Genomic DNA, 23513 nt, shown 5'->3' on the forward strand with positions numbered 1-23513 from the left:
GTATGTGGTACTGGGGTTTTGAACCCAGGGCCTTGTACTTGCTAGGCAGGCACTCTACCACTTGAGCCACACCTCCAGTCCTTCATTCATTCTTTTATTCAAAAAATATTTATTGTACACCAACTCCCTCACTGTGTGCCTGTAGACAAGTTAACTTCTCTGCAGATTAGGGACAGTCATACCTAATGTCATAATGAGTGTCACAGTAAAAATTAAATGAAGTAATTAGTATACAGCTCTTACAAACAGTCTGAGACAAAGTTCAGCACTGTCTAAGCACTAGCTAACAGAACAATGTGGTCATGAAAACCTCTATTGCTACTGTGTCCAGCCATCACTACTCACTGCCATAGTTACATTCTAGGTCTTTCACGTTGGTGGTACTGATAGGTCTGGAAAAAAATACAGAGATAAAGCATTGCACTTGTATAGACAGACTTATAGGTTTGCCCATCTACAACTGGCACAAAGAAGGCACTCAAAATACTAGCTGAATTAATAAACAAATGTTTTCCCGTGAATTGCAGCCTCTTTGTTTCCAAGTGCTGGGAATCGAACCTAGGGCCTCGAGTATGATAGGTAAGAACCTTGTCACTGAGCTACACCTCCTACCCTGAACTGCAAGTTTTTTTAAAGACAGGGGCCATAGTTCCTAGCTATGATATTCTTAGACCCAAACAGCTGTTGAAGCACACAGTAGGTACTTAGGTATTACCGAACTAATGAAAGAATGGATGGTTTACTGGATAAATAACTGCAAGATGGAAGTCACCAAGGCGACAAGGCAGGCACCAACAAGGAATGCTGTTGGCAGAGGATACTGGAGCTGAAGAATTTCAATAGCGCGAGGGCTCACGGGAAGACCAGGCTCGCCGCGGGGTCTCCGGGAATCCCGCAGGGAGTGCTGACGTCAGCGCCCGTCCTCTTCCGCCCCGCCCACTCACGTGACTGCGGGCGGGGCGCCGGGGTAAAGTGGGTGGGGCGAGCGAGAGCCATGGCGGGTCTGGTGGACTTCCAGGACGAGGAGCAGGTGAAGTCCTTTCTGGAGAACATGGAGGTGGAGTGCCACTACCAGTGCTACCGCGAGAAGGACCCGGACGGTAAGCGCCGCCTGCGCAGCCTGGGGACACGTAGGCAGGGGTTGGGCGACCGAGCTCTAGGGGAACCTGGAAGGGGTCACGTGGAGGGCTGAGGGCGCGGTGGGACGACGTCTGGGACACTCACGACCTGTGTGGTGGGCGGGGCATTTATTCCTTGGGATCCGGAATACTCCGGGGCGGAGCCTGGAGGCGGTTGGGGGAGGAAGAGACGTTCCTGCTTTTGGGATAGAGGGACTGGGGACATCTCAGTGAACCAGCTTTCTTGCTAGGGGATAAGTCGGTCCACAAGCATAAGGAAATAAATGTAATGTCGTTAGAAAGTAGTAAGTGCAGCCGGGCGCCTGTGGCTCACTCCTGTAATCCTTGCTACTCAGGAGGCAGAGATCAGGAGGATTGCTGTTCGAAGCCAGCCAGGGCAAATAATTTGCGAGCTCCTGTCTGGAAAATACCTAACACAAAAAGAATTGGTGGAGTGGCTCAGGTAGAAGTCCTGAGTTCAAGCTTCGGTACCGCAAAAACAAAAAAGTACCAAGTGCCAGCCAGGTATGGTGGCGTGCAGGAGACTGAAGGAGGAGGATCACTTGAGCTCGGGAGTTCGAGACCAGCCTGAGCAACATAGTGAGACCCCCCCATCCCCTCTTAAAAAAAAAAAAAAGTAATAAAGCAGTGGGAAAAAGAACTGGGTGAAGGGTATCAGGAGTTCAGTAAGATGATTGTAAATTGATCGCGGACAAGGCAATCGCTGAGAAAATGGCATTTGAATAAAGTTTTGAAGAACCATGCAGATCTTTGCCAGGCAGAGGCAACAGTTGGTGAAAAAGGTCCTGAGGCAGGAATGTGCGGCTTGTGCGGTGTGGACGTTGAGTTGATTGAGTGGATGGATGGATGGATGGTGGTGTCCAGAGTTGGCAATCTGCATCAATGTATTTGGGTGGTTTTCTTACTACTTTATTTTATATCAGGGCTTCCCCACTTGAATAACAGGCACTTGAACCACACTTCTAGTCCATTTCCATTTTGTTCTGGTTATTTTGTATTTACTGTGGAGGTGGGGGTCTCCCAAACTACTTGCTTGGCTGTCCTCCAACCTCTATCTTCCCCTGATCTCAGCATCTCAACTAGCTAGGATTACAGGCTACTACATTTTTTTTTTTTAAAGGGGAAAAAAAATGGTCTTTCTAGTGGTTTGCAGTCTAGTTTCCAGAACATGACTTTGCTATTTGTTGAAACTAATCTAGTGTCTATGCAGTATGATGGATGAAAAAACCCAGGATTTTTTTTTTTTTTTGAGAGCTAATCTATGTCCTAATTACAGAAGAGTTTGAGAGGAATTGGGGTTACTGAGGGGCAGAGTAGCTAGGGGGATGGTCTGGAGGGGTAAGCAGTGTTGATTAAATGGAAGAGATGGTGGGAGAAGGGTTTTTGTGTTTTTGTTTTTTGTTTTTTTTGGAAGATTGAAGTCAGGATGCAGTCAGAATTAAAAGTGTTTGTTGTTTTGTTTTGTGGTACTGGAAGCTGAACTTATAGTCTCCTAGACAAGTCCTTTACCACTGAGCTATACCCTCACTCCCTTAAGCTTATAGACGGAGCGTGGGTCTCAGTATAATATATCAGGCCTTGAATGCCAGGGTAAGGAATTTAGACTTGATTCTATAGGCATGTTGTTTGAGATGAGAGTTCAAGATAGTGTATTTACTGTGGAGAACACACCGAGCAATGAGTGGGGAAGGACAAAATATAAGGTCTTGCTGCAGCAATTTAGAAGCCTGAGCAGAGGTTGTGGTTACTATAACTACTTGACTAGTAGTTTCTTTGAAAGGTTTAATCTCTCACATTCCCAACCTGGCCAAGGAGTAAGTCTTCGCCACACTTCTTTCTTGCTGCTATAAGATTAGCTCATGAGTCCTTTTGGTTTATAGTGTTTTTACTGCTGAATTTCATGAGAGATTCCAAAGCTAGCAAAATTTTAGTCATGGAAGTCAGTGGATCTTTGGGTCAGGCAGACAGGGAGCAGAAAGGTTGGGGAGTGATAGGGGCCAAGGTTTTCACAGTTCATACATTGCTCATTCCTGAATGGCTGAACACCATCTGTGTTCTTTGGGGTAAGGACAGTTTGCCATACATGAAGAAGACAGAGGCCAGTCCTAATTAAAGACTCAATCTGACCTGTTACATCTTGGCCCTACCGACTGCTAGCAGCAGCTACAAGTACAAACAGCTCTCGCCTTTGCCTCACAGGTTGCTATCGGCTGGTGGACTATTTGGAAGGGATCCAGAAGAATTTTGATGAGGCTGCCAAGGTTTTGAAGTTCAACTGTGAAGAGAACAAACACAGTGATAGCTGCTACAAACTGGGGGCCTACTATGTGACAGGAAAAGGTAAGGAGGGCCTGCCTGCTTTCTTTGTCCTTGCTGACATTAGTGCTGGCATCACACCTGAGCCTCATGTTGAGCTCTCTTCACGGAAAGACCCTTACATGCATTGAAGAAGCACGGTGTAGGAAAGTTGGAGGTGAGAGAGAGTTCAGCAGATCAGAGAGAACACAGCCTTTAGTTAAGCAAACCTTAGGGAATGCTATTTGCGAGTAGTGGGACCTTTTGAGCCACTCACTTTAACCCTGTCTCAGTTACATCACCTGTCAAGTGGGGGACATAGTTCTTGCTTTATGGGGCTATTGTGAAGATTAAATAGGATAATGGTAAAGGCATCAGCATATGCTTGGCATAGAGTAAAAGAACAGTAAATGCTGTGTACTGTGGCTCACATCTGTAATCCCAGCTACTTGGGAAGCAGAGATCAAGAGGATTGTGGTTTGAAGCCAGCCAGGGCAAAAAGTTCACAAGACCCCATCTCAACCAATAAAAAGCTGGGCATGGTCGTACACCTGTCATCCCACCTATGTGGGAAGCATAATTAGGAGGAGCTCAGTCCAGGCTGGTCCAGGCATAAACTCGAGCCCTTATTAGAAAAACAACTAAAGCAAAAAGGACAAGGGGCATGGTTCAAGTGGTATATAGACCCTGAGTTCAAACCTCAGTGCTGCCAAAAAAAATTCCCCTTCTTTTTATTGTTTCTCTTTATGTTCTAATTGTAGATTTTGCTGGAGTAGCATTTAAAAGTTACTGCTAAATAATATATTACCACACTAGTTTCTGTGGGTCAGAAATTTAGCAGTGGTTTAGCTGGATGCTTTAGGGTATTTCATGAGGTTGCAGTAAGGACACTGGTCAGGCTGGGTGACTGGCTCACACCTGTAATCCTAGCTACTTCAGAGGCAGAGATCAGGAGGATTGTGGTTTAGGTCAGCATGGGGCAAATAGTTCTCTTCTTGAAAATATCCAACACAAAAAGACGACTGGCAGAGTGGCTCAGTATGAAGCCCTGAGTTCAAACCCAACACCACAAAAAAAAAAAAAATTTTTAAACAAAAATACTGACCAGGGAGCCAGGGCTGCACTCATTTGAAGACTTAGCTGGAGGTGGAATTTCCAATTCTAAGATGACTCACTCAATGTGCCTCTTGGCAAAGGCCTCACTCTGTGCATTGCCAGCTCAGATCCTTGTGACATGGATCTCTCTGTGTCTCCAAGGGCTGCTTGAGTATCCTTATGACATGGCATCTAACTTCTCCCAGAGTAAGTAATTGAAGAGAGAGAGACTACATTTGGAAGCTACATGTTTTTCATTTCTATCACATTCTATTTATATAAAGTGATTGGGCTAGTGGAGTGGTTCAAGTGGTAGAGTGCCTGCCTAGCAAGCATGAGGCCCTGAGTTCAAACTCCAGTAATGCCAAAAAAAAAGGCGGTCACTAAATTTAGTCCACACTAAGGGGAAAGGACTTAACTTGCAATCCTTGTCAGATGTGGTTGTGCACACCTGTAATCCCACCACTTGAGAGGCTGAAGTAGGAGGATGGAGAGTTAGAGGCCAGCCTAGGCTACAGAGCAAGTTCTAGGCCAACCTAGGCTGCATAGCACATCCTTGTCTCAGTCTCAAAAAAATAAATAATAAAATCAATATTTTAAAATGCCAATTCTTGAAAGAAAGAATATCAAAGAATTTATGGGCATACTTTATTATTTGCATGGGTATGTGCCAGGCAAGTACTGTACTACTGAGGTTCATCTCCAGTCCCCAGTGAACATATTTTAAAACTACCACACAAGTAGAATATGACTTTGACAGGCAGGCTTTTTTTTTTTCATTCACTGTATCATGAGCTGCTGCTTTTTTTTTTTTTTCTTTTTTTGCAGTACTGGGGTTTGAACTCAGGGCCTCATGCTTGCTAAGCAGGTGCTCTACCACTTGAGCCACTCCCCTAGCCCTCATGATCTTCTCTAGGGTAATGATTTGTTCAGTCCTTGTTCCCAGAGATCAGCCAACCCTAGTTAGAAGATACTCGATGAAAGTTTGATGAAGAGGGTGTCTTCATTCTTTGGTGTTAAGTGGACTATTTTTGTTCTCAAGTGGAACACAGTGCCTGTAGATAATCTCTTTTATTTTTTAATTCTTAATTTTCCTCCCAGCTTTATTGAAGTATACAGTAATAGACAAATGCTGTACCTTTTTTTTGGCAATACTGGGGTTTGAACTCAGCCTCATACTTGCTAGGCAGGCACTCTACCAGCCCTTGTCACTCCACCAGCCCTTTTTTTTTTAACTGGGAATTTTTCAAGATAGGGTCTCTTGAACTGTTTGCCTGGGCTGGCTTTGATCCTCGATCTTTCTGCTTTGCCTCCTGAGTAGCTAGGATTACAGGCATGAGCCACTGGCACTAAGCTTCTAGGAATTTATTTCTTCTTGTTATCCAACTCGTTAGGATGTAATTGTTCATAGTATTCTCTTAGAGCCATGATTATTTTTCTTTTTTTGCAGTACTGGGGCTTGAACTCAGGGCCTACACATTGAGCCACTCCACCAGCTCTTTTTTGTGAATGGCTTTTTAGAGATAGGGTCTCACAGAACTGTTTGTCTGGGTTGGCTTCAAACCACGATCCTCCTGATCTCTGCCTCCTGAGTAGTTAAGTTCCCGGCACCTAGTTGACCCCTAGGTAGGCAGATATTTCTGTGCTATCAGCTGCAGTGTCTCCTCTTTCATTTGTAATTTTATTTTGAGTTGTCTTTTTCTTAGTTCATCTAAAGATTTATCAGTTTTTGAAACTAGATCTATGTTTATCACCCTATACTAATAGTAACTCAAAATGGATCAAGGATCTTAATATCAGACCCCAAACTCTAAAGTTGATACAGGAAAGAGTAGGAAATACCTTGAAATTAATGGGTATAAGCAAGAATTTTCTCAATGGAATCCCAGCAGCTCAGCAACTAAGAGATAGCATAGATAAATGGGACTTCGTACAATTAAAAAGCTTCTGCTCAACAAAAGAAAAGGTCTCTAAACTGAAGAGACCACCCACAGAGTGGGAGAAAATATTTGCCAGCTACACATCAGACAAAGGACTGATAACCAGAATATACAGGGAACTTAAGAAACTAAATTCTCCCAAAATCAATGAACCAATAAAGAAATGGGCAAGTGAACTAAACAGAACTTTCTCAAAAGAAGAAATTCAAATGGCCAAAAAACACTTGAAAAAATGCTCACCATCCCTAGCACTAAAGGAAATGCAAATTAAAACCATACTAAGATTCCACCCCACCCCCGTTAGAATAGCCATCATTAGCAACACCACTAACAACAGGTGTTGGCAAGGATGTGGGAAAAAAGGAACCCTCTTACACTGCTGGTGGGAATGTAAACTAGTACAAGCACTCTGGAAAAAAATCTGGAGGCTTCTTAAAAATCTAAACATAGATCTACCATATGATCCAGCAATACCAGTCTTGGGGATATACCCAAAAGAATGTGACACAGGTTACTCCAGAGGCACTTGCACACCCATGTTCATTGCAGCACTATTCACAATAGCCAAGTTATGGAAACAGCCAAGATGCCCCACTACTGACGAATGGATTAAGAAAATGTAGTATGTATACACAATGGAATTTTATGCAGCCATGAAGAAGAATGAAATGTTATCATTCGCAGGTGAATGGATGGAACTGGAGAACATCATTCTGAGTGAGGTTAGCCTGGCCCAAAAGACCAAAAATCGTATGTTCTCCCTCATGTGGACCTTAGATCAAGGGCAAACACAATAAGGATATTGGACTTTGATCACATGATAAAGCGAGAGCACACAAGGGAGGTATGAGGATAGGTAAGACACCTAAAAAACTAGATAACATTTTTTGCCCTCAACGCAGAGAAACTAAAGCAGATACTTTAAAGCAACTGAGGCCAATAGGAGAAGGGGACCAGGAACTAGAGAAAAGGTTAGTTCGAGAAGAATTAAACTTAGAAGATAACACACATGTACAGGAAAGCAATGCAAGTCAATGCCCTGTATAGCTATCCTTATCTCAACTAGCAAAACCCCTTGGTCCTTCCTATTATTGCTTATACTCTCTCTTCAACAAAACTAGAGATAAGGGCAAAATAGTTTCTGCCTGGTAGTGAGGGGTTGGGGAGTAAGGAAGGGAGTGGGAGGGTATGGGAGGGGGCAGGGGAAAAGGGGGAGAAATAACCCAAACATTGTATCCACATATGAATATAATAAAAAAAAAAAAAAAAGACAAGAAAAAAAATACTAAAAAACTAAAGATTTATCAGTTTTATTTATAGTACATGTAGTACAGAATACTTGATAATAAATGACTATGATCTAGTTTATGTACTTACTATACTTTTTATTGTTATTTTAGAGTGTACTCTTTATAAAAGGAAGTTTACAATAAAACAGTATGCTGTGTTGTACTGGCAATAGCCTCATACATCTCATATCCACTATGTCTCTTAATTGCATCAAGAGGCCCCATGGAGTATAGACCTATATGGGCTAGATTTGTATGAGCATACTCTATGGTGTTCACTTAATGAGAAAATTGCCTAACAGTGAATTTCTGAGAAGGCATACCCGTTCTTAAGCAACATATAACTACTTAATCCTGTCAATATCCGTAGGTTTCTTCATGTGTTTAATCCAGAATGGCTACAAAGATCCTGTTATCTTTGCTACTTGAGCCCTTTTGGATTGCTTAGTAGACTTTTGGCCTTGCTATGATAAAAACCTATACCATCATGCTAGGGATGAAGCTCAGTGGTAGAGTACTTGCCTAGCATGCACAAGGCCCTGGATTCAATCCCCAGCACCAAAGACAGAAGCAAAAATCCCACTAGTACTATGGATTCTCCCTCCCTAGTTTTGAGCCAAAGATTTTCTAGACTTTTGGTTTTACCTTCTGTTCCTGAGAATATATCCACTGTCCTTTCTCAACACATAGTGGCCTTTTACAAAGGCTAGCATGGGGATAGAGACAAACAACCCACTTTTAGTATTGAACATTAACTGGTAGTGACATCAGAGAAGGGATTTTCCTTCTCTAGCTACAAATACCTCATTGACAAAATGAGATGGTCTGCTCATACCTTCTACGTAGGGTTTTGCTAGGCTTTGTGAAATTCAAAACATTCTATCAGTGTGAACAAGTCTGCTTTGTACTGATTGTTGCAGAGGTCACATCTGATTGTATAGTTAGACTAGCCCAAGGAATGTTTTGGCCAGATGTTTCCATCAATGAAATCAGCCTTAAATAAACTATATTCGTGAAACAATGTAAGTATCCAGCAAAAGGAAATGAAAAACTAGATGTGGTGGCACACTTAGGAGATGGAGGCAGGAGCTGAGGCAGGAGGATCTGGAGTTCAATATCATCCTGGGCTATATAGCAAGACCCTATGCCTAAAAGCCAAGGGTGGGAGAAATAACTCTTGTACAAGAGTACTTGCTGGGCATGCACAAAGACCTAGGTTCAATGACTAACACTGCAAAAAAAAGAAGTATATTGACACATCTCTTTGATGAAATATTATGCAGCCAATAAAAACATCTTAAGAAAGGAGGCTTCTTATGAGGTATGAAGAAGGCTAGTGATTCCAACATGTAAAAACAAGACCAAACTACTTTAAAAAGTTAAAAATTAGAGTAGTGGTCTCTATCACTGATACATAATTTTTCTTTTCTTTCTTTGTTTTATTGTGTTTTTTTTTTGGTGGTACTGCAGTTTGAACTCAGAGGTTCATGGTTGCTAGGCAGGCCCTCTTACCACTTGAGCCACTCTGCCAGTCTCTGTTTGTCTTGGGCTGGCTTTGAACCATGATCCTTCTGATCTCAGCCTCCTGAGTAGCTAGGGTTACAGCTGTGAGCCAGCAGCACCTGGCTGATTTTGGTTTTTGAGACAGAGTCTCACTCACTATGTAGCCCAGGCTGCCCCTGAACTTTTTTTTTTTCCCCTCTTCCAATGACTATTTGGTTTTCATTCACTCTCATATATTAAGAATTAGGCTTCTCTTTTTTTACATAAAACATGATTACAAGCACAGGAGTTAGCTCTAGACTTAATCCTGTCTTTCTAAAGCACTTCAAAGAGATAATTTTTATAGGCAGCAGGTTAGTGCTTATTTTATACAGATTATGTTATTTCATTCCTAACCCTGAGAGTTAGGTTTGTTTATCCCCATTTCACAGATTAAAAACTGAGGCCTGGGAAGCAAAAGTGCTTCACATTTCTGTCTTCTCTTACACAGTGTGTCTTCATTTGCTCAAGGTGTCAGAGAATCAATGATGAGCATTAACAGAGTGCAGTCTCTGTCTTCAGGGAGCTTAGAGTTGGGTAGGATCCACCCGACTCTAAGCTCCTTGACTCTTCACTTCCTCCAAGTCAGTACAGGCAGGTAGTCTTTAAGTGAGTTCTCAGAAACTGTGGAATAGCACCTACACCGTAGAGAATCTTTATGAGGATGAAATGTAATAGTTTAAGTAGAAGACTGGAAGAGTGCAAGGGATTCACAGGATGCTCTATAAACACCACTGATGATGACGAAGAGAAAAAAGACAGCTGTTAGCACTGCAGTGCTCTTATCGTGACCTCACTTTCAGGCCACATTTGTAAGGCTGCTTCTGACTCAAGCCAGTATTCCTTCTATTATTTCAGAAAGGGAAGGAAAAGGATGACTCATATTGTACAGCAGAGTGGAGCTTCTGGGTGGCCTGCACCAACTGGGGAGAGGAAGCCCCACACCTTTTCTAATTTCACAGGCAGCCTGATCATTAGTACCAGCTGGGCAGACAGGGAAGGGTGAAGAGTGAGCAATGCATCCCACCAGGGCTACACTTCTAGCACAGGGCTGGAAACTCTGACTTGGAAAGCAGTTGGCCCTGGCTTCAAGGGCTGTGGAGGCAGCAGTATTCCAGCACTAGCAAGGAGGCACTAGGACTTCAAATCATTTTCCTATTCCCCATGTGGCCAGTTCACTTCTGGGTGCTCAGTTCCAGCTTTACAACAGAGAAGACAGGATGCCAGTTGCAAAGTGGGCCAAGTTCAGGAACATGACATTGCACAGCCTGGAACCACAAGTGGGCCATGATCTTATGTGTCCAAGAGATAGTTGAGGAAAAGGAGGAGAGTTCAAGCCCTGCAGCTGTTCCCCATCATCGTTCAGCTGCAACGGCAGTGGTTGCAGAGCCAGCACAGAACCCGATGGGTTTTTTCCCAGGTAGGGTCTCACGAACTGTTTCCCCAGTCTGGCTTTGAGCTGTAATCTTCTTGATCTCTGCCTTCTGAGTAGCTAGGATTATAGGTCTGAGCCACTGGTGTCCAGTTTGGGTTTGAACTCTTGATCCTCCTGTGTGCTACCATGTGTGGTTTGATTTTGTTTTCCCTTTTGGTCTCAATTTGATCTTCTAAGGAGTAGAAATACTCTAGAAGAGGAAATGAAGACTCATAAATTAATGACAATAATTACAAAACAAATCTTTATCTCTAGTAATGACCACTCTTGTGGATCTAGACTGTATATAGCTGACTACTTACAGGGCAACTCTGTCATGGGACATGTCAAATTTAGCAAGCCCAGTGTGAAATTCTCAGTCTCCTCCACTGAGGTGGCTGGAGTTCTCAGGACAGGATGCCAGAGAAGGAGGAGTTCCAAAAATCCACATAGGGTAGCCTTTGGTCAGTGTTCACATAGACAGAGGCTCTGAGAGACCTTGCATGAAAAACTACTGGGGAGCTGTGAGCTGAAAAGAGATTCAAGAGGTTTCTCAGTGCTGGGAGTGGTTGAACAGCCAGCATAGGCATTCAACAGAGACTCTAGAAGGGCCATGTCACAGTGCCAATACTACTCTAGATCTGCTTCGACAAACTTAAATGCAAATCTCTGAAGGAGCAGGGTGATAACTACCTTCTAGAACCAAATTCATCAGTCTCAAGAGAATAGGATAAACTCCAAACCTAACAAAGTATCATCTACAAAGTCCGGCATAATTAAGCTGGGTGCCCCAGTGGCTCACACCTGTAATCCTAGCTACTCAGGAGGCAGAGATCAGGAGGATCAAGGTTCAAAGCCAGCCTGAGCAAGTAGTTCACAAGACCCTATCTCAAAAAAACCCATCACAAAAAAGGGCTGGTGGAGTGGCTCAAGGTGTAGGCCTGGAGTTCAAACCCCACTACCAAAAAAAACAAACAAACAAACAAAAGTTTCAGCATTATTACCGAATAGGAAAAATAGTAGAAACATATGCAGATAGACCAAAGATGTTGGAATTAACAGGTATTTTAAACAGGTATGATAAATATGAGGATTTAAGTAAAAGATGGACATACTGAACAGATGAGGAATCTCAGTAAAGAAACTGAAGCTATTTAAAAAGAACGAAATGAAACCCTAGAATTGAAAGACACGATATTCAAAGATGACAGGCTTAACAGCAAAGTAGACACTTGACAAGAAAAACATGAGCAAAATTGAAAGGTGAATGGATGTGGAGATAGAATGATATCAACTATCTAAACTGAGGCACTGTGAGAAAAGCCAAAAAAGAACAGAGCCTCAACCTGTGGCTCATTCTCCACCACTCTATCATATGTGCATTGGAATCTCAGAAAGAGAAGTGAGGGAGGTTGGACCGGACACATTTGAAGAAGTAACAGGTGAGTAATTTCCAAATCAGATGAAAATACCAGCCCACAGAGCCACGAACCTCAGCAAACCCAAGCAGGATAACTTGAGAAAATCACCTCTAGACACATTATTGTCAATTTGTTGAAAACCAAAGACAAAAAGGGTATCTTGAAAGCAGACAGAAAAAAAGGCCATGGTAAGAAGCCATGGAAGCCAGACAATAAAAGGACATCTTTTAAATGTTGAAGAAAAGTTAGGCTAGTTGTGCCTGTAATGCTAGCTACACAGGAATCAGATCAGGAGGATTGAGGTTTGAAGCCAGCCTGGACTTCGAGAAACCCTATCTTGAAAATATCCAACACAAAAAAGGGCAGGTAGAATGCCTGCGTAGCAAGTGTGAGGCCCTGAACTCAAAACCCAGCACTGCCCAAAAAAAAGTTAAACTTGAATTTAAAGGAATTAATTTATTTTGAATTAAAAGTGAAGATGAAATAAATTCATCTTCAGATAAAAGCTTACCGAATGAGTCACTTGCAAACTTACACTATAAGAAATGCTAAAGGTGATGTTTGAGGGAAAATGATGACATGGAAAGTAGAAACAAACTGAACACTGTAAGTATACAACTTTTTTCATTTGTTAATGTTTTTAAAAGTTTGTTTAAAGCAAAAAATAGCATTCTATTGTGACTGTACATACAGTACATGGAACTTAAACAAAGTACATGGCTGCAGTATCACAAAGATGGAAATGTAAATGAAAGAATACCATCGTAAGACTCTTACATTGTGTGTAAAGTGGTGTAATAGTCATGGTAGATTGTGATAAGGATACATATTTCATTCAGATAAAACACTGGGAAAGAAAAGGAGGCATAACTAAAAAGGCAGTGACGGAAATGAAATGTAATATTAGAAATATATAATTCAAAGGAGGCACAAAATATGAAAAAGGGACAGAAGCATTTTAGATGAGTGGGAGGCTAGATTGTAGATTTAAACCCAGCTATATCAGTAATTGCATTAAATGTAAGAGAATACTCCCATAAAACAGAGATTGTCAGGCTGGATATAAAATCAAACACCCAACTAAACACTGTTTAATTATAAAAATGTACTTCAACACTTGCCTGGCAGATGAGGCCCTGGGTTCAATTCCCAGCACTACAGCAAATAAATAAATAAATAAATAGGGGTCAGGAATACTTTCTCAAAACTGAAAGAACTCAGAGGATATAGAGTGTGTGAGCTTTTCTAGAAAAATCTGATAACCAATAAAGGAGTGTATCAGGAGAAATAATTCAGAAGTGGAGAAACTCTTAGGAAGAAACTAGTGAGCAGAATGAATTAGAATGTAAATAATATAAACTTTTACAGCATAAAAACATAACTGTTGGGGCTGGGGGTGTAGCTCAGTGGAGGAGCACTTGCCTAGCATGTGCAAGGCTATGAGTTCAAACCCCAACACCACAAAACAACAAAACTGTATACATAAGCCTGGCATCAGTGGCTCACCCTTGTAATCCTAGCTACTTGGGAGGCTGAGATCAGGAGGATCACAGTTCAAGACCAGCTTGGACCAAAAAAGTTGACAAGACCTCATCTCAACCAATAACTGGATGTGGTGGTACACATCTGTCATCCTAGCAATGGCAGGAAGTATGAAATAGGAGAATCATGGTCCAGGCCAGCCTGAGCAAAAAGCAAGACCCTGTCTCCAAAATAACATAGCAGAAAGGGCTGGAGGCGTAGCTCAAGTCGTAGAGCACCTGCCTAGCAAGTGTAAAACCCTGAGTTCAAATCCCAGTACTGCAGAAAAATATTAAGAAAAACCTATTTATATGTTTATAGCACTTATTACTTGCCAAGCTCTTTGTAAGAATATATTTAAGCTTCCAACATAGGAAATAGATACTATTATTCTTATTTTACAGATGAGAAAAGCAGGTTTATAGGAGTTAAGTAACTTCTCCAAGGTCACACAGCCAGCAAGTAATGGAGCCAAGACTGGAGCCCCAGTTTTCTGGAGCTTTTACTATTCTCTGTGCTGTGCTGTTTCACTGAGCTGAACTAACATCACCCACAAAGCAGATGAGAGGAGAGATGGAAGTATGAGGTACAAACATCCTCCTCCTCCCGGCTTTATTTTGTTTTCTTGTTTATTTTTGTTTTGTTTTTGGTGAGACAGGAGTTTGAATTCAGGGCTTCCTGCTTGCATTTTTTTTTTTTTTAAGACAAGGTCTAGCTATGTAGGCAAAGCTGGCACTGACCTCATGATTCTCCTGCCTCTGCCTCCCAAGTGCTGGGATTACAGATGTGAAACCACTATGCCTGGCATTCTTGCTTTTTATAGTTGTGATTTTGTAGTTGTGAGATAGTATTCTGCCTAAAATTTAAAATCAGTGATTCTAACCTTTGAATATTTTCTTTCTAATCTCTTCATAACTTTAGAGGATTATTTAGGAAACTTCCCTATATGGATATTTCTTAGTTAATGAATTTGTTATTAATTAGTAATTAATTTGAACAGGAACAGTTCCCTTAGTTTCGCTTCATTCCCTTCTGACCCCCTCGCCCCCACACTAGGGTTTGAATTCAAGGCCTCATGGTTGCTAGGCAGGCACTGCACCACTTATAGCTGGGATGACAGGCATGAGACACCATGGCCAGCTTATTTGTTGAGATGGGGGTCTTGCTAACTTTGCTCAGACAGGCCTCCTACCTCCCTCTTCCTAATCTGCACTGCCAGGGTAGCTGGAAATACAAGCATGAACCACCTCACCTGGCTCAGTTTGTTTTCAGCCTGACAAATTCATGTAAAATCAAAGTTAAATTTCTATTTACAAATAGTATATGTGGGCTCAAGGCATGGCTCAAGTGGCAAGGTCAGTATTGTTCCAAAAAGCCAAAAGCAAATTAAACAAAAGAAAAACCAAATAGTGTATGTGATCCAGCTTTTCAAAGTACTTCTGTTTGTTATACATTAGGCCAGCTAGCATTTAATCTCAACAAATGCCATAACGATGCCTGGAATGGTGCTGGCTTAATGATAATTGCAGGTGGTAGATTTGAAGTGATTACTTTTTTTAAGGAATAATGTTGAAATGTTTATATTTTTCGAGAATGAGTGACTTGAAATTTTGCATATAAAATTGTTTTAAAAATGAACCCTGTCACCACCTCTGCTTAAGTAAATTACTTATTAGTAGTTTCTCCTTGCTTGCAGGTAGGGCTCTAGCACTAGAGTGCCTGCTTTGTAAGTGTGAAGCCCTGAGTTCAGACTCCCAGTCCTGAATATGACCCACCAGACCTGGCAAGATCTGGCAACTGCCTGCCTCTCCAGCTTCCCTCCTTCAGTGGCTTCTGGGTTCTAGCCAGAATGGCTCCTTTTCTTTTTGTACCGTTCTCCCCTGCCTGGAAAATCCTTCGTTTTACAGTACAAAGTCACTTTTGGTGTTTTGGTTTTTTTTTTTAAACAGGGCCTCAGTATGTAGCCCAGGCTAGCCTTGAACTCGAGATCCTCCTACCTCAGTCTCCTAAGTGCTGGGAGGCCTGACCACTGTCCCCAGCTCAAATATCGATTCTTTAAGGGAGCTTTCTTTGACCTCACCCCCATGTCTAGGTCAGGGCCCTGGCACATTCTCATAGCACCCTGTACTTCTCCTCCATACCCTTGTCACACATATCCTCACACGTTTATTTGTATTTTGTCTAATACATCTTATTAGACCATAAAATCCACAAGCATAGAACAGTGTCTGTTATCCAGGACTTAGCACAGTAGTTGGCAAATAATAGACATTTGTTACAATTGTCTCTTTAGAAATTAGTTCTGGGATCCCTGAAGTTATCAGAATTCTTGGATGCTTAAGTCCCCTGATAATAAAATGTCATAAAGCGTATACATATTCCCCCATATGTTTTAAGTCATGTCTAGATTCCTGAGGATACCTAATATAGTGTGATGATAATGTAAATAGTCATTATACCATGGATGGTTCTGAGAATAATGACAAGGAAAGAAGTCCATACACATTTAGTATAGACACAGTATTTTTCCTGAATATTTGCAATCCATGCTTGTTTGAATCTCAGATACTGGCTGGTCTGATGCAGTGGGGTTTATAGCCAGTTGAATCTGCAGATGCAGAACCCATGGCTGTGGAGGGCCAACTGTATATTTAAATTAATGAACATTTAGTTAAACATAAAATGCTGTGCTCACTGTAATTCCATGATGTAGCTACTATCATTCCTAATTTTCACCTCTTTAGCTGTATGGGCCTCCTTATAAGATAACATTGAACAAAAGACTCCATGGCTAAAAAAGTTGGAATGTCTGTGCACCAAACCTGGCTGCCTTCTTTTCATGTTCTTAGGTCAGAGGACTTTATTCAGGAATTACCCCTAACTTTGACCTTAGACAAATAGTTTCTTCCCTATCCTTGCAGGTGGACTGACCCAGGACCTGAAAGCTGCCTCCAGCTGCTTTCTGATGGCATGTGAGAAGCCTGGAAAGAAATCTGTGGAAGCCTGTCATAATGTTGGTCTCCTGGCCCATGATGGACAGGTCAATGAGGATGGCCAGCCTGACCTGGCGAAGGCCAGGGACTACTACACACGGGCCTGCGATGGCAGCTATGCTTCTAGCTGCTTCAACCTCAGCGCCATGTTCCTACAGGGTGCCCCTGGCTTTCCCAAGGACATGGGCCTGGCATGCAAATACTCAGTGAAAGCCTGTGACCTTGGCCACATCTGGGCCTGTGCCAATGCCAGCCGCATGTACAAGCTGGGGGATGGTGTTGATAAGGACGAGGCAAAGGCTGAGGTGCTGAAAAATCGGGCCCGGCAGCTACACAAAGAACAGCAGAAAAGTGTCCAGCCCTTAACATTTGGGTAGTGTGGCCCAGCCTCCCTCCCAGGCAACAGCTCGAGGCTGGCACCTCCTGTCTCTGAGACCTGATACAGTCCTTGAAGGTCAGCCTGCTGGAGCAGGAACACTTGGTACTTAATAGCTCTGGTTACATAGATCCATTTGCCCCAGAGTGTCACCTGCTGGGATGTGGCCTGCAATGTGTATTTCAGTCAGTAATCATTTGTCTGGGTACGTTCTATAAAGACACTCACACTTACGGGGTCTTAGTTTTCACACTTGGAGCTCTGTGAAAACTAGAGAGCCATAGAGTTAAAAAAACAAATTAGCCACAAGGCTTGAAGAAGTCAGCCATCTCCATCTCAGTATCACTTTAGTTCAAAGAACTTGAAAATCAGTAGTATCCCAATTTACATAATCGAGGTCCTAAGGAGCTAAGAACAGTGAAATACCACGACTGCCACCCTCTGACTTACGTAGTCGCTGGTGTGGGCTTCCTTTTTGCCTTTAGAGTCAGATCTCAGTAAGTTCATAGATCAGGAGGGACTTGCAACAAAGGTTAAAGGTTGCGCCTCAGTTGCTGAAGAAGTGGAACCAAGCCTGCCTTCCTCTACAAGAGATACTCACAGTTAAAAGTTAACCTCCATGGTACTCTCCTAACACTGCTCCTCATGCTGCTGAGGGGGCTCATTATTCCCGGAACAGCTCCAGCAAGGATTTTGTGATACATTTTGCCCACCGGAACTGAACCTTTTGCCACAGCCTCTCAAGTGCTGGGATTACAGGTGTGTGTCATCACACCTGGAAGAACTGAACTTTTTGAACTATCCCTGTAAATAAACTATTTTGACTGATTCATAGTCTGTGGTGGTAGTGTTCTCTCCATATCCCAGGTATTCCAGTATATTCATAGCAGTGGTACCTTTAAGAACATTTGCTTTGTCTGTTATCCCCAGTTTGTCACCAGGGGGCGACCTTGTCATTTTTCTGCTGTAACAAAACCATTGTTCTACCACTCCCACTTTTACAGATGTCCTAGGTCTACCCTGTGAAGGGTTGTAAGCACAGCAGGCTAGATTCTCAAATTGATAGAGGACTGGGATTTTCTCAAGTGTAGAGAGAGGTTTTAAAAGACGGGATTCATTTTTAACATGTAAAGTACCTGGGCACCAGTGGCTCATGCCTGTAATCCTAGCTATTCAGGAGGCAGAGATCAGGAGGATCTTTGTTTGAAATTGCCCAGGCAAATAGTTTCTGAGACCCTGTCTCAGAAAACTCAACACAAAGAAGGGCTGGTGGAGTGGCTCAAGTGGTAGAGCACCTGCCTGGCAAGTACAAGGCTTGGAGTTCAAGCCCCAGTACCACCCATAAAATGTAAAGTTGCTTTTGGTGTACTTAAACTCTGCAAGTTGCACATGAAAAGATTCTCAATGTTGCTAGTAGGGAATTACAAGTCAAAATTTCAATGACTTTTTTTTTTTTTTGAGACAGAATCATGTAGCCCAGGCTGTCCTCAAACTCACGATTCTCTTGCCTCAGTCTCCTGAGTACTGGGATTACAGGTGCTTGCCAGCATGTCCAGCCACAGTGAACTCTTAAAACTCAACCAGCAGAAAACAAACAACTTGATTAGAAAATGGGCCAAAGACCTTGCTAGATACCTCACTAAATAGGGTAACACGAATGGGAAATAAGCATATGAAAAGATACTCCGTATAAGGTGTAATGAAGAAAGTGCAGTTTAAAACATAGCCCACTAAAAAGTTCCTAGAATGGTCAAATCACACTGACAACATCAAATGCTGCTTCTGATAGGGAGCAACAGGATCTCATTCACTGCTTGTGACATGCGAGGTGATACAGCCCTCTGAAAGACAGGTTAGCAGTCTCAACAGAACTAAACACTGTCCCAGCAATCTTGCTCTTGGCATTTACCCAAATGAATTGAGAACATGTCCCAACAAAAACCAGCATGTGGATATCTGTAGTTTTATTTGTAATTGCCCAAACTTGAAAGCAACCACGAAGGCCTTTGGTAGATGGAAGGATTAAACAAACTCGTACATTCAGACAATGGAATATTAAGCACTTAAGAAGATATGAGTTAGCAAGCCACAAAAAGATGTGGAGGAAAGTGATTAAGAAGCCACATTGAAGCTGAGTGCTGGAGGCTCACGCCTGTAATCCTAGCTACTCAGGAGGCAGAGATCAAGAGGATCACAGTTCAAAATCAACCCCAGGCAAATAGTTCATGAGACCCTATCTCAAAACAACCCATCACGCAAAAGGGTTGGTAGAGTGGCCCCTGAGTTCAAACCCCAGTACCACAAAAAAAAAAAAAAAAAAAAAACCCACACACTGAGAAGGTTACATTCTAGGTGATTCCAACTATATGATACCGGTATCTCTTCTGGAAAAGGCAAACCAGAGACACTAAAAAGATCGGGGATTAGGGGCTGGTGATGTGGCTCAGTGGTAGTGCATTTGCCTAGCATGCCCGAGGTTTTGTTTTTTAATTGGGTTAAATGGGAATGGGGAGGATAAACAGAGAATTTTTAGGGTAGTGAAACTACTGTGTATGAAACTCTTGAACAGTGGATACATGCCACCATTAACACGCCATTACCATAACCTAGTGTTACCTGTAGACTTGGGTAATGATGTGTCAGTATAGGTTCCTCGAGTTATAACAAATGTACCATTCTGGTGGGAGATGTCTTTAATAGGGAGACTGCTATTCATGTGTGAGAACCATACCTTCTGCTCAGTTTTGCTGTGAGCCTAATACCTCTAAAGAAGTCTATTCAAAACAAAATTGCAAGGACTGATGGAGTGGCTCAAGTGGTACAGAGCCTGCCTACCAATGGTGAGGCCCTGAATTCAAACCTTTCTACTGCCAAAAAATACATAAGTAAATGTAAAGTTTGAAGTTTTTATTATTAAAGTAGTGTCTTTATGAAATGAAATTTGGAATGTAGCAAAAGAATCTATTACCCCTCATTTTTATTAGTTTATGGTAGTTATACAGGGAGTTTGCTGTGACATTTTCACACATATGTACAATGTATGTACCCTGGTTTGGCTCATCCCCTCAATTACTCTCCCTTTTCCCCCTCCCCTATTTAATTTTCTTTTTTTGTTTGTTTTAATAATCACGTCTTTTCAATTAAATAATGGGTTTTGTGATTCTGAACACTTGGTTATTTATTTGGTTGTTGGGAGGCAGATGTACTAAATTACTTTTTTATGGAGTAGCTCCTGCCCGGGACCTCTGTTTCCTCATTCCGGAGTCGCATGCTGAGTGGAGCAGGGAACAATGGAGCAGTAACTCAAAATGTTTTGGGCCAGCTGTGGATGGTGAATCCCATAGGCTGAGGCAGGGGGATCTTGAGATTGAGGCCAGCCTCAGGTACATAGAGAGACCCTGTTTCAAATCAAAACAAAAAGTTCTGTTTCAGCAAAGCTACTAAAATGCAAAGAATAATTATTTACTGCTGAGAGAAGTCCAGGCCTTTTCATACACAGGCTGCTGTGGGAGGGAGGCTGAGGAAAAGCAGCATGGAAGAGTGCCCCGCTTTTGTGCAGCCTTTGCAGCAAGGTTTGAAGATGGCTTTAGACTCTGGACAGAGCAAGCAGCCTCACTGGGCCTCCTGGTCAGCAGGCACCTGAATCATCATTAGCAACTGCTTCCTGCATCTTTCCTTCATTCCAGGCAATTTAGAGATGGTGTGACAGCGAAGGGGTAGAAGATGCACAACTAATGGTTTGTGTTCTCTACAATCTGAGTACAGTGCGTGAATGCTGTGAGATAGGCAGGAAATCTCTGCTCCTTCTGGATTTAGATTTTATCTTATAGGCAATGCAGAGTTTTGAGTAGGACAATGAAATGATCACATCTGAAACCAGGAGGATAGTCCCAGTGCAGAGAATGAATTAGAAGGGAAAAGACTGGAGGCAGGGAGACAAACCAGTTAGGAGACTGCTACAAAATGTCAGTGTGGGCAGCCAGGCATGGTGGTACACATCTATAATCCCAGCACTCAAGAAGCTGAGTTCAGAGCCAGCCTGGGCCATGTAGCAAGACTCTGTCTCAAAAAAAAAAAAAATCTGTGCATGCTGTCTCAAGCCTATAATCCTAGCTACTTACGGGGCAGAGATCAGGAGGCTACAGGTTCCAGGCCAGCCCAGAACAAAAGTTAGCAAGATCCCATCTCAACCAACAAGCTGGTGTGCTATTAAATACCTGTAGTCCCAGCTACTTGGGAGGCTGTAGGTAGGAGGACTGGTCCTGGGCAAAAGCTCCAAACCCTATCTGGAAAAATAAAGCAGAAAAGGACTGGGAGCATGGCTCAAGTGGTAGAGCCCTTGCCTAACAAGCAGGAATCCCTGAGTTCAAACCCCAGTACAGTCTTAAAACAAACAAACAAACAAAAAAAAACATGAAAGAATCACTTTGGGGGGAAATGGAAACTTTTTTGGCTTCCTAGCATTCATTTTGCAGTTTAGATCTCTTGTTTTGAATTCTACATTAGGGTTAGTGGTGGTTGGGGGGAACTAGACACTCCAGTTCTTGGTTGTAAATTTCATAACCTTGCTTCTAACCTTTGTTATGCGTTTTATTGGCTGCATGACTTACCTTGGGCAAGTTACCCAACCTTTTATGTTTGGGTTTTGTTACCTCTCAGATGGGGATAACAAACCTTTCTAACAGATTCTTAGAGGGATTAAGTAGTAGCCCTTACAGGATGATACGCGTTTGTTTGTTTGTTTGTTTTTCATTTGTTTGTTTTTGATGGGGGTGTTAAGACAAGGTCTTGCTAAATTGCCAGGCTGGCCTCAAACTTGCAATCCTTCTGCCTCAGCCTCCTGAGTGCTCAAATTACAGGTGTGCACCAACATGTCCAGCTGGACTGACAGATTTTTATGAGAAAAGATTTTACAGTTACATTATTTTCTCTCCATGTGACATGATTAGCTTGAGAGGGAGTCTAGCTTTTAAAACAGGCTGCCTCTGTGGCTGTTCTTTTAATATCTGGGGAGTTAACTGGGGCAGGGAAGTTGCTTTCTGGGGGTATTGATGGCACAAAACAGCTGCACGAGGCAGGCCTGGGACCCCTCCCCCTTCTGCTTTCTCTGCTGTCTGAGTGCAGAAGCCTTCCACCTGCTAGGGGCCCAGAGTGGAAGCTGTTCCCAGCTGGTGCCCCTCCCGGGCATGAGGGATGATGATTGTATTACAGTTTATAAATCAGGCCTCCCTGCGGTCTAAAGGGGAAAGGCCAACATTCTTGGCCCCACATACAAGTCCCCCTGCCCCCGTGACATCCCTGCCTCCATATTTAGCCTCATCTTGCTCCTAACTTAGGCTTCTGCATTGGGGACTCCTGGAGAAGAGATTTTAACACATACACACACACACACACACACGCAGTGACTATGGATGGTGATAGGTGTGTGTGTCAATTAACCTGCGGTAATAAGTACATAATGTATACGTATATCAAATCACATTGTACCTTGAATACTTTTTATATATCAATTTAATATTTAAAAAGAAAAGGAAAAGGACCAACAAAATACCAAGCCGCCACACCTTTGCTGATGCTGGCCTCTGTCCCTGGCCTACCCTTTTCCCTGTTCCCTTCCTATTTTAAGTCTCTGGGAGCCTCCCCTCAAACACCGGGCTGTGACAGGGGCTTTGTGTGTCCACACAAGCCTGTAGCTTCTTCCTTCACAGCACCCATCACACCGTGCTAACCCCGGGTACATTATGGCCTCTACTTCTCACGAGACTGGAAACAGTGACTTGGTTGACTCCATGTTTACTTTGGTGTCCAGAGAGAGGCTGGGCACATCCTATGCCATCAGTGGCTCCTTGCTGAAATGAACAGAATGGTACCTTTGTCACCTCTTCACCCTGCCAAGAGAAATCTGGTCCAGGTTCCTGTTCACATCTGAGGACAGGTGTGGGCCATGGGGCTGTACTCTTTGAAACTCCTGACAGAGAAAAGCTCCTGGCTGTGGCGGGAATGGCACAGCTTAAGCACATGACAGATCAGTAGTCTTTTCTTAGATTCTGTTCTTTAAAACAAGAAGGTTTTGAAATAATGAAGGGAAAGGACCCAGCACTGCTACCCTGGCATCCTAAGCACGTGCTTGTGACTTAATGACTTAATATCCTCATAGATATTAAGAATCACAAGCTAGAGAATCACAAGTTCAAGTAGCCCTCATTCTTCTTGAAGAACTAAGAATAACTAATGTCTTTTCTTATAAAACTACTTGTTTTATGTTTGTGTCCCTGGTTAGTCTATGAGGCTCCAAAGGCAGGGACCAAGAACTCTTTGAAATCCTTCTAAGATGTCTGGTCTCCTCCAGCAGTGGGCACCCCACTCCTCATTCACCTGGGGCACTGCCTAAAAAGAGAGCTTCTTGGGACCACACGGACCTCCTAAATGGAAATCAATCTGGACTTAGACATAAGCAAACCCAGGAGACTCTTAGCACACTAAAGTGT

At 42.7% G+C, this 23513-nt stretch overlaps 1 protein-coding gene across 1 annotated transcript; it reads left to right on the forward strand.

Moving 5' to 3' along the window:
- The first annotated feature begins 947 nt into the window (after window positions 1-947).
- Coa7 (cytochrome c oxidase assembly factor 7) lies at window positions 948-17859 on the forward strand. The gene is made up of 3 exons (XM_020186533.2): window positions 948-1100; window positions 3339-3479; window positions 16578-17859. Exons 1-3 carry the CDS (start codon window positions 995-997, stop codon window positions 17024-17026), a joined length of 696 nt encoding a protein of 231 aa, XP_020042122.1. The 5' UTR covers window positions 948-994; the 3' UTR covers window positions 17027-17859.
- The last annotated feature ends 5654 nt before the right edge of the window (window positions 17860-23513 follow it).

This window comes from Castor canadensis, chromosome 7 (assembly GCF_047511655.1).
Source record: "Castor canadensis chromosome 7, mCasCan1.hap1v2, whole genome shotgun sequence".
NCBI lineage: Eukaryota > Metazoa > Chordata > Mammalia > Rodentia > Castoridae > Castor > Castor canadensis.